At 38.3% G+C, this 12,499-nt stretch overlaps 1 protein-coding gene across 1 annotated transcript in view; it reads left to right on the forward strand.

The window, feature by feature from the left end:
* Window positions 1-12,499, forward strand: part of ABCB11 (ATP binding cassette subfamily B member 11) — a 113,674-nt gene that overhangs the window by 13,357 nt on the left and 87,818 nt on the right. Inside the window, 2 exon segments of the mRNA XM_020990912.2 lie at window positions 2,562-2,613; window positions 5,028-5,266. Of these exon segments, the coding sequence (XP_020846571.1) occupies window positions 2,562-2,613; window positions 5,028-5,266 (291 nt within the window).

A 12,499-nucleotide genomic window follows, 5' to 3' on the forward strand; every position in this document is an offset into this window, starting at 1 on the left:
CAAAAACCACAAGTCTGAGACCACAATTGAACCAGGAAGATGAGTCTTCTTGACTCTAGGCTGGGTACTTTATCTATGATGCTACCTACCTGCCCCCAGGACTGAAGTATTGTGGCTAAATAGAGAAATGATCTTTGCTCAACTCTTTCCACTCTCCATAATTGTAAATTTGGCTGAATCTGTGGTTACATAGCCACACTCTCCTAAATGTGGTTCCAGATGGATATGTGTGTGACATCCTGGAACAATGAAAAGAATGATGGACTTGGAGCCCAAGGACTTGGGTTTGAAACTTGACTCTGCTAGTTATTAGCTTGAGCAACTTACTGATCCTTTCTAAGCTTTGGTTTTCCTTTGAGTTTCCTCAACTATATGTTTTCCTTTGGGGTAGAGACATCTGAGGAAGGGCTTGTCACCCCCGCCCCTTCCTGATAGTAGCCTTGACCCCCAAGTTAGGCTTCCTCCAAGGACCTATGGGTAGAAGACAAAGGAAACTGAAGACAGAGTTGAGTAAGTGGGAAGAAGAGACACAAATGTGGAGACACCTGTAATGGGGACAGATAGCAGGCCCTCCCTGGTCTGCCCTGGATAGATCATGGAGTGCCAAGCCTGTGCTCAGCTCTGAAGGACTTGGTGCTTTGGGATGAAAAGCAGGAAACTTTGGGGTGTCCTTTGGTCTCCCTTTTCCTTCCCACCTCCAGCCAAGTGAAGCAAGGGAATTGTACTAAAGCTGTAACAAAGAGGATTGGCCATTGAAAGAGAATGTGCCAGCCACTCCCAATAGTCTATAAAAGGAGCGATTTTAGTCTTTGGCTCTTTTCTTACCTCTCTTCATCTGCACACACCCTGCAGTGGACAACTGCTGAGAGATAAGCCATGAGAGGCTGCCAGCGGGTCTGGAATGATCCTGATTGATCTGATGACCCTTTCCAACTCTTGGCAAACCTGAATGTCCCTCTCCCAGTTAGCTATGTGTGCAAATCTGTTTATTTTTTATCTGTTACTTTCCATTTAGATTCCATTTGCCTACTATAAAAAACTATTGGCCAACATGACAGCTGTACACTCAACTGTTGCACCTGATGGAATAATAGCTGTCATAGAAGATTGAAGAGAGACAAGTACTTTGGGAGGAGGTCACAGAGTCACTCCTCCCCCTTAGCTGGTTCTCCTAACTCCAGTCTCCAGATCCCTACACTGCTGCTCTCTTTGTACTGACTTACTTCTCAACAGCTGCTTCATCCATGCTTTTGTGCTGTAATCTCATGTACCTGTTTGCTCAATTCTACAATTTACCCACAATTTTTACCCACAATTCCTTTCTCCCAAGGCAGGGGGAGAATATTTGGGGGAGTCAAGTCTACTTTCCATCCAATAGTCATACCCTTCCCTAAAATCTTCATCCCCCTAAGGCAAGTTACATATAAAATGCAAATGTTGGACAAGGTGATCTCTGTTAGCTCTAAACCTATAACAGTCAAGATTTCTTCAAAAGATAAAACCTCCCCCAAATTTGTAATTCCAAATTAGAATATTGACAGTCTGCATATGTGATATTTCATTATATTTTTTGTTTAAACAACTACTATGTTAATGAAACAGCATGAAACTTAAAATACTTTTCATGGAAGGCTTGGGGAGACTTTCAAGTTCTTGGCAGGTTGATGGCACAACAGACAAAGTGCTGGACCTGGAGTCAGGAATAATCATTTTCCTAAGTTCAAATCTGGCTTCAGATGCTTACTCCAGTATCTTTGCCAAGAAAACCCCAAATGGGGTCACAAAGAATCAAACACAACTGAAAAACACTGAACAAAATAGAAATTCTTACCCATTCCTATTCTGGAATAGTGCTAGGAATATACTTTCCCGATGCTTTCCCTATCTTCTCCCCAACCAACCAAACAGTATTCTGAATGCTTAAAACTTTCATCAGAAGGTCTGAGCATCATTATGAAAACTTACTTTACTTGGCTTTGAAATTCTTTCACAGTCTACAATCCATAGTCCTCATCTCCTCCCAGCCCCTATAATGCCCTCTGTGCTTCTTTCCCTAACACTAAACACAAATTCTTCCTACATCTGGTCTTATTTATATAACTGACCCTAATTGTGTGGCATGAGAGTAATTCTATATATGGTGCTTAGGATCTTAGAGAAAACTAAAGTAAACTCAAGTTGTACTTCAAGTGACATATTGTAGATGCCTAAGCATGACCTTCCAAGAAAGATGAGGAGTAGGAATCCTATCAGTAGGTAGCAAGGGAGCATCAGCATTTCTTTCATATCAGTAGTATTTAACATTTTTTGAACACCAGAGATAGGTAGGTATGCTTTACTGTCAGCAGGAGATAACCTGAGAAGAACAAGGATTGGCAGGAGAAAGGTCACTCACGTAAAAAGATATTCCAAGTTTGTGTTTGGGATGCCTGGTGTGGTAGGTTCCTGAGGCTCCTGTTCCTTCTGCAAGGGGGCCTGAGACACATACAATTGTGCCTTCATGGGAATTTTTCCTTGTCTTGGAAAGGATGGTCTATAATTGCACATTTCATTTTCTTCAGGTCACAAGATGGGAAGAAAGATGAACGCATTCAAGTCAGCTTCTTTCAATTGGTAATAAACGTTTTTAGCATGCAGTCAGTGACTGGGTGGGGCCGTGCAGCGCAGTGGCAGATTTACAGCACTGATTGCGTAATTGGACTGACTAAGGTCTTTAAGGAAGTTTTACATTTGTAAAAGTCATATCTGAAGGTATTAATTAACTCCAGAGAGGACTTTTTCAGTCATAATCTGTGCACCAGTGATCATATGCTAAATAGTGAGTGCATACATATTGCTAGTAAAATACCTTATGTTAGGTAATATATTACTTGGGACTTAATGTTCTAGAAAAATAACCCTCTATGGCCCCATTTTTCATTTCATCAGGAAAATCGTGTTCTAATAGCAATGTATATACTCCCTTTTATCATAAAGACTCTGAAGTGTCTCCTCCATAGCCTAGATCCTCAAGTCTCTCTCCATTTCAAGTTTTTACACTTTTCTTCTAACCATCAATAACAAAAGTTAGCTTGGCTTGAAGATAGGCTCAAGACTTGCCCATTCTTGTCAGCACAATAAAGTCATTTGCAAGAGGTACGCAAGGTATTGATTTCCCCACCTCTTTTATAAAAATATATATGTGTATATGTGTATATATGTGTATATGTATATATATATATGTGCACATGTATATGTGTGTATATATGTATATATCTACATATGTAAATATACATGTGTGTACACACACACACACACACACACACACATGTGTCTGAAATGAAGAAGGACTCAATTTAAGTTCTTTGGCTAAGGCATCCCGGAGTGGTGGAAAAAAATGCTAACCAGGAAGTCTGAATTCAAATCCTAACTGATTTGTGAGAGCCTGGACAACTCATTCAACCTCTATTTTTCTATTTAGTCAGAAGCAGATTGAGAACTCAGATCTCCTCTGTCTCCTTAATTAGGGTAGTTGCCACCACTGAAATCATAGATCCTTCCTATAAAGTTTAGATAAATAGGACCAAGGCAAGAAAGGAGAGAAGAAAGCCATAAACAATAACTGATAAATCTGACATTTTGGAAAAATTCGCTAGATGATAAAGTTCAGGGACCATTTTTCTTTTTTTGTACATTGGAAAATGTACATTGTACCTTGTACAAATTTGTACAAGTGTTCATTTTTTTTGGTACATTGGAAAATATTTTTCTAGGGAAGAAATGTACCTCACGTGATCGTAAATCTGTATACTCATCTATGTTATATCAAAGGATATAATTTTTTTTCCAGGTCAAAGTACAAATTCATTTGAAATATCAGTATTTATGTGAGTGAGGACACTAAGAATGGAAGGAGATTTCAGGGCTAGTGAAATATTCAAATGCCTGAATAGAACCACTATACTAATTAAAGTTGGAAGGGAACCCCTCACCAAATCATAAATTGGGACCGTGTCTTACTGATCTTTGTATGGTAGCTGACATACCTGTGGTACTCTACAATTTAGAAATCACTTTCCTCACACTCCTATTAGCTAGATAATGCAATTATTAATATCCTCATTTATCCAAGAAGTAAACTGATGAGAAGCTTAAAGATTAAATCACTTGCCCAAGGTCACTCAGCTATTAAGTGCTGGAGGCATGAATCTAACCCAAACATTCTGATTCCTAAATTGGGGCTCTCCTCACCAGGTCTTGCTAATCCTTCAGTGTCTAACATAATGCACCATGCCACATAGGAACAAAAGCAAGGACCATTCATGAACTAACTACCCACTATATCCTTTCCCACATAGAGATTATATTCTAAGCAAGCTGAAGGGGTGTAAATCAGGGAAAGTCTTATGGAAGCATTTGAATTGACTTAAATTTTAAAATTCAACTTCACAGACTCAATGTTAAGAACCTCAGTGGAAAAAAAAAACTGGCTTTGAGGTTACAAACCGGAGTTCCACCTCTGCCTCAAACACTTATCACTTATGTGATCCTGGGCTTGTCATACCCTTGAGCTTCAGTTTTTTATCTGGAGAATGAGGAGAAAACTCTTACCTCACAGGGCTATTATGAGCAAAGATTTTTCATAAGCCTTGAAATGTCACACAAATGATGATGATGATTTGTTGAATAAATGATTATAATTTAAATAAGTTTCTGGAAAATTGGTGTACAGATTTAATTTAATAAAATTGGGTTATCTTGTTTGGAGTGGTTTCCTTAGAAAATTTGATGTTGAATATGGCTGTTATGAAATCATAATTCAATATCACTTCCTAGAATATATTTGTGTATTTTATATAGATATACATATATAAATACACATTTATAAATGCAAGTATCAGTATATATTACATATATGTGCATATATGCTACATATTATATATAATATATGTTATAGGCGTGTATATATGTGGTGGGTGTGTATATACACACACATGCACACACATACATACACACATTCCTAACTTTTGTGTTTTTTTCTTTTCAAGTTTCGATTTTCTTCATCAAGGGACAAGTGGCTGATGTTTGGGGGAACTCTCTGTGCATTTCTACATGGAATGGCCCAGCCAGGAATGTTACTTGTTTTTGGCTTGATGACAGATGCTTTTATTGAATATGACATTGAGTTACAAGAGCTTAGTGTCCCTGGTAGGATATGTGTGAACAACACCATAGTGTGGGTCAACAGCTCCCTCAACTACAATGAGACTAACGGGACCCGTTGTGGGTGAGTTGACACAATTTATTCTTTTTCCTTTTTGTTCAGTTTTTACATTTAAATTCAGAACTTGGGAAGGGGACTTTATTGGCAGCTCTAGAGACTATGTATCTGCCACATGGTAAGTAAAAATGTCAACTTACCCAAATTGCTACAGAATACTCTGGCCTAAAGGGACCACTATCTCCATCTGACCTTCTCATTTCAGTGGAAACTAGATTGGAAATCATTCATTTTACCTGACAGCTGTAAGGATTTAACAGCTTGGTTGACTCTCAGCTCACGTAATAGCTTTGTTCTGTCTGTAAGGTGATTTCTCATCCATGAATTTGTTTTAATTGGATACTCTTCAATTCTCTGCTTCTGGTATATATGTGTTATGTTTCCCAACAAAATCCTTACTGTACCTTGGGTGCTGAGGCAGGTGATCCATTTGGTCAAGGACCTTTCTTTTTATATGAGGGAGTCACAAGGATGTTGGACAGCTAAGTGGCACAGTGGATAGAATGTTGGCCTTGGAGTCAGAAAGACTCATCTTTGTGGGTTCAAATCTGGCTTTAGACATTTACTAGCTGTGTGACTCTGGGCAAGTCACTTACCCCTGTTTGCCTCAGTTTCCTCATCTATAAAATGAGCTGGAGAAGGAAATGGAAAACCATTCCAGTATCTTTGCAAGAAAATACCAAATGGGTCATGAAGAGTTGGACCCAACTGAAAAATAACTGAACAACATAAGGGTGTTAAATGACCTAGAGTTTGAGCAGCTGATCCTATCCTATAGGAGGCTATTGTAATCATGTAGGAGACAGCAATGGCCTTGTCAAGACAGTAATGGTCTGTTTATTTTGCAGAAATCATATACTCTAGGAGATGGAAGGACCTCAGAAGTCATCTAGTCTAACCCATATCTAACCAGAAATCCCTTCTATAACCCTCCTCAACACTTGGCCATCCAGCCTCTTTTTGAATACCTGCAGTTATGGGGAACTAAATACTTCTGTTAGGATAGCTCAGTCAGGAAGTTGGTTTTTTTTTTTAACTTACATTGAGCCAAAACCTGTCTCTCTACAACTTCTATCCACTGATCCTCCTATTCTGTGGTAACTTACTATGGTAGTCTTTCTTTCTCCACTGATGATGTGGCCAACACAGGCTTAATTGTAATCATGAAGTCTATAATAGACACATTACTGAGTCAGTGCAAGGAAGTGGACTTTGCAACCTAGACCTAAAATCTCTGCTGCCTCATAGCTGACAGCCTCATTTGCACATCCCTACTCAAAGAGAAAAAAAACACATGACATATCCTGACCATGAGAAGCCCTTCCCAAAAGAATTTGTACTTTTCACCTATTCTAATCATTAGTTAATAGTAAGGTATCAGAGACTGTCAAAAATCCATTTAAGTTTCCCTATAATACAGTCTGTGTCAGAATACATAACTCAGGTCTGCATTACAGGAAAAGGCCTTTTTGGTATTTCTGGTAATAAGTCCCCCTGGATAATGGTGTTGGAAACAGAGCCCATATTCAGAATTCTATGACTTGCTCTTTTCTGTTCTAAGACAGCTCTTTTGTCAATATCTCAACAGTTTTCAGAAATATCCTCACTCCTGGAAGCTAAATCTCAGCTATTTGGTTTTTTGGATTGCACAGTAGCACCCTATGCTATCATTGCACTTGGGTCAAGTTCTGGAAGTTGACTAGAATTCAGGGCTTCTTCAACTTTTTCCACTTGTGACCCCTTTAGCACTTCCACAGTCATGACCTACACTCTAAGAAGTTCTGGACTAGATTACATCCTGGGTGAAAACCTCTGACCTTCAGAGTCCTCGCTCTGGCTGTTTTCATGATGTTAAACATCTACACCTATGACTTGTTTTCTAGTGTCATTTGGACACATGGCCATTATATGATTCCTGCCATACTCAGGCCATTAGCCAACCATTATGAATGATGAGTTCTCCCAATTCTTGCCATTTGTGAACTATGACATACTGAATGTACTCTGGATTTCTGTGTGATTTGATATTTGTTTAATCCTAAACTAGAAAGCAAAGTTCAATTACAGGCTGGTGTATGTAAAGACTGGAGAAAAAAGAAAAGGCTTTTCTTCTATGTAGAGTATTGCTATTCTGATGAAATTAACCCTGTCATCATGCCCCACCCGCACCCCTCCTCATCCATAGGCTACTCTGTAAGACATAGTTGCAATTTACTTGGAAGAACATGGCCAATTGTTTTCTGTTAAGATGGGAATTCTCAGCACAGACAGCTATGGCCTTGTAAAGAGAGTAATAAAGTATATTGCAGAAATCAATATCAGGTTCTGTCAATAGCAAATAAATATTTCAATAGTACATAAATGGATATGTGAGAATGTGGGTGGCACTGGCTAGGTAATGATGGCAACAAGTTCCTCTCTTTATTTCTCTATGTTTCCAAGATAGCCTTTCCAAACTGTTGAAAGGCATTTCCACACTAAAATGGAAGGATTAGATAACCGATGAGTAACTCTACTCAAAGCATAGACACAAGGCTTCCTTTATAATCCAATCTCTACACTAGGATGTTATAGATAAACAATGATTGGGGGAGGGAGAGCAGGAGAAAAGAGGAAGAAATATTTTGAGCTAAGTCCTAGAGTACACTCAGCAAATTATTATCATCACCCTCATTATCATCGTCCTGACAAAGCCTTAGATTAGCCCTAACAAAAGCACTTATGGTATTTTAAAAGAAGCCTATGCACATTTTCAACAACAGAGTATATATGGAGACTTACAGTGTACAAATATAGGCAGATGGCTTTTCTTTAATCGCTGTTTATTTTCCTAACTATAGACATCTAATATAGGTATTCATCATTTTTAGGTATAACTGTATTCTCTTAACTTTTGTCATAAGACTGTTTCCTGATTTCATGATCTCTTAGATTGGGCTGCTTATTACAGAGATTGTGTGTTTTTTAAACCTCTCTGTTCTTTCTTTTGCAAAGAAACAGGAGTCATAGACATTTCTGCATTCCTCTTATTTTGGCTTATTTATGGACTAGGAGATAATTCCATTGGAAGAGAGAGAAAGCATGGACTAAAGTCAGAAAATGGCAGTTTTATCTAAGTAGTATGTAGATTATTTGATTTTACATAATATACGCTATAAATCTTTAAAGAAGCTTTGGTGAAAATATTAGCCTGCAACATCTTAAGTCATTCTTAAAAAATGAATGCCACCATCTTGGTAGTCAGCATGGCCCAGAGAGTAAGTGAGGAAGACAAACCTTCAAGAATTTGCCAAATGTAGAATAGTCAAATTTCTGCCAGCAAGGGAAGTTTAGTTTGAAGGTGTGCCACAAGTACTAATACTACCCACTTCCCAAAGTTGTATAGGTCAGGTAGATTCTCAGTAAGCAATGGATACAAGGAGTTGCAAAAGGATAAGCTTTTTCCTTGAACACCTATGTTAACCTTCTTATGCTAATATAATATCTGGCTTGCCTACAAAGAAACGTGCTTCTTTGAGTAGTCTATGAAGAAATTATACAATCTTGGGAACCTTGGAAAGATAGCCATGTCCAAACAAAGCCTAGGACTGAACTATGGCACCAATCACACACCAGGGAGCTGTAGGATGCAGTACCAGCAGCTTCAAGGAGGAACCTACTTCAGATCTGAACTGTGCAGAAGAGCACTTTGCCAAAGGCAGCCCAATATTGAGTGTCTGAGTGATGTCAGAGTTGAGCTCTCTAAGAGTGGTGGATGCAGCCAGGGTAATAACCAGCATCAGTTTTGTGTACAATATTCCAGCACCTGGAATGACGAAATTTTGATTGAGGAAATGTCTCAGATAATAAAAATGCTGAAATTTATGAGAATTGGCAATCTTAGGCGGCCTTTGTCTACTGAATATTAAACACAGTAGAATACATACTTAAATACATTCTACAGGGATGCTTAGTAGCCACAAATAAGTGTCTTTGATTGTGGGGTCAAATGTTCTGTACAGTTGTTTGGGGAGCTGCTTTTAAATGAATGTGGTAGTCTTATCTGAACTATGAACGGGAATGGGGTCATCATTTATTTCTGTATCTATCTATTTATTTATTTATTTATTTATTTATTTATTTATTTATTTATTTTTTGATGAGGCAATTGAGGTTAAGTTTCTTGCCTAGGGTCACACAGCTAGTAAATGTCAAGTATCTGAGGTCAAATTTGAACTCGGGTCCTCCTGACTCCACGGCCAGTATACTATCCTCTGTGCCACCTAGCTGCCTATGGGGTCATCTTTCTAAAAGGCCTTGCTATGAAATTAACCTAACCAAGAGGAACTTCTAGGTATATATACTATCACAATTCTGTATGGTTTCAGGAACACAAAAGTTTGGTCAGTAAGTTGATAGGTACATACTTTAAAGAATATTTTCTAGAGTTTTACAACTATAACAGGATTGCACCATTATGGATTACTAGTTCATCAATGTATTTTGAATAGATAAAATTCATTCTTATTTTCTCTTTAGTCATACTGATTGGTTATTCCTATTTTGGGGACATAGAAACATACTTAGGTAGTAAGAATTGAAACCATAATACAAACTTTTGTCCTTGGAACAATTCAAATTATTGGCTGTATATCCCAAAGACATCTGAATGGTAAGAAATGATGATTGAAATGTGACTCTCCTACTGTATCAGTGATCGATGTTTATCTTCTGAGAACTTTTTTTCTAGTAAGATGATGAGCCTATTTCTATTCATGGATTAGATAAGACATATACATTTCTTTGTAACTAGCTCCCCCACACAATTATATAAACTGTATATTTCGTCAAGAAGAGATTCTTATTGGGTATCTCTGTGGGATATATTTAAGTAAAATTTTCTGTTTTGAATAATATTCTATAGCTAATGACCACATGACTTAGGTACAAAGGGTTTATGATCTCTTTTGGTGGAGAGATTACAGGGAATGATGAAATTACATATCCTTGAAGAATTGGAGTACAATATTTAATGCCTCTTTTTCTCCTTCTGGAACATTGTACTTCACATACCCTGGAAAGATATGAGTAGCACATTTTAGCACACGCTCTTTCCTCCCATTTCCCTTACATCTCATGGGCAGAATACAACTCTGAACACTTGGAACAAAGCTGATGAACATACCAACTTCAGCTGCTCTGGAGTTTGCAATGAAAGGTAAACACATCCCTCCTAATTTAGTATTCTGACTTGCCCCCACAAATCGCAGCAAATTGTGATGGTCCACCCCTACAACCAACCCAAGAGGGTAACAGTCAGCCCTACAACCTCCAATAAGTGACCAATATTCACTAGTGCTACCCAACAGTCACCACACCATCTGCAGCAGAGGGCCAAAGGCAAACTTTGCGCAGTGTCCAATACAGGCTTCTGATGTGGCACTGATGCCTAAGCCAGACTGATGTGAAAGAGGTTGATTAAAGACCGACCTCTATGCAGTTTTCATTTTAACTTCTACTGGTTGATTACATACATACATACATACAAATACAACTAGTATTTGTCAGAGGAAGGACCTAACACTAGGTCTTTCTTACCCCAAGGACAGGACTCTATCCATTATGCCTGGCTATCTATCAGGCATTCTGAACATAAGAAGCATAATCATGGTCTTTGCCCTCAAAGGACTTTTCATGCAGGTGGGTAGACAACACAAAATTAATTAACAATTAACTAATGAGAAGTTAATTAATAACAAAAAATTCAAGTAATAATGAAGAGGCAATAAAAGAGATACAACAAGGGCATGGGGCAAACCTTGTATTATGTGATCCTATTAGCTTAGTATCATTACCATACCATCATATACAAGCACCATTGTTGACATCACGAAATTCCATTATAATATTGCTGGACTGTTTAGGTCATAAGATCACAGATTTAAAGCTGAAAAGAACCTTAGTGGTAATTTTTTTTCCAACTTCCTTATTTTACAGATAAGGACACTTGTAGCCAGAGTGGTGAAATGTTAGGTGATAAACGGCAGAGCTGGGATTTGAATCTAGATCTTCTGATTTCAGATGTTGCACTCTTTTCATTGTACCACATGATGCCAATCAGCTAGATGGGGATGATCCAAGCTAGCACTGGAGCTTTGGCAGTATAATTTCCTCTCTGCCTGCCTCCTTTTACCTTATTACTTACTCTGTGTGCATAAACAGTGTTCTCACAGGATCTCAACTTCCCAAAACTTTTGGTTTTTGGACTCGTGTCTTATTTTGTTTTGTTTTCAGAGACAGTGAATAACATTCATTGGGGAATGCCTTTATATTGTTAATTGTCAAATGATGATATAGACAGTAACTATAAGGATGCAAAGGAAGGAAAGATAGATCTCTTTAGACTTCGGTTTCAAAGAGAGAACCTGCCAGGAGAAAACAGAGTATAGGATGAGGAAGTTTAGGGAAAGTAGCAAGGAAAGTTAATTATAGCTTAATGAAAAGAGCCCTGGACAAGGAGTTCCAGTCTCTGCTCTGCCACTAATTTGTTATGACTTTGAGAAAATCACTTCCTCTTCTAATGCCTCAGTTTCCTCACCCATAAAGGGAAATTATATTAGATGGTCACTAAGGTCCCTTCTAGTAATAAAGTTCAGTGACTGTAAGATGGTATCTCTCTTTTCCTATGGCTGCAAGTCTGTGGTCATTCTGTCCATTCTCTGAAAAATAGGGCTGTCATGAGGGCAGTGGGTTTGTTTCCTAATTCTTTGCCACCTGAAAGTAATTCCTAAATGTTTTATCTCCTTTTATTTCACAGTGCTGGTAATTACTTTGGTAACATGCCTAAGTGCCTTCCATGCTATTTGCTACAAATGCCTTTGGCAGTAACACTAAGTATAATCCTGGAGAATGGAACCGCATGGTGTGTATGTACCCAGCAGAAAGACAAAGCTAATGAAACACATTTTTCCCCGTGAGAAAGTGACAGAAACATTTTTTACAACATCACCCTGAGATGGAAGACCTATAAAATTGCTTTAGATTCCTAGAGGAGGTGACATTAAACCTCCTGAATTACAGCTCACATTATTCTACCCAGGGGTCTTTGGAGACGACCTGTTTGGGATTTTAAAACTTTTCTTTCTCTATAGAATTATCATTATGTGCTGAGCACGAGTGGAGAGGCCACAGCTAGAACACTGAATTAGTGTCCAGGGACCCCTGGCCCCATCCTGACAACAAGATAGCAGATGACAATAG

The sequence above is a fragment of the Phascolarctos cinereus genome, unplaced genomic scaffold (assembly GCF_003287225.1).
Source record: "Phascolarctos cinereus isolate Bilbo 61053 unplaced genomic scaffold, phaCin_HiC Scaffold_726;HRSCAF=1367, whole genome shotgun sequence".
Classification (NCBI taxonomy): Eukaryota; Metazoa; Chordata; class Mammalia; order Diprotodontia; family Phascolarctidae; genus Phascolarctos; species Phascolarctos cinereus.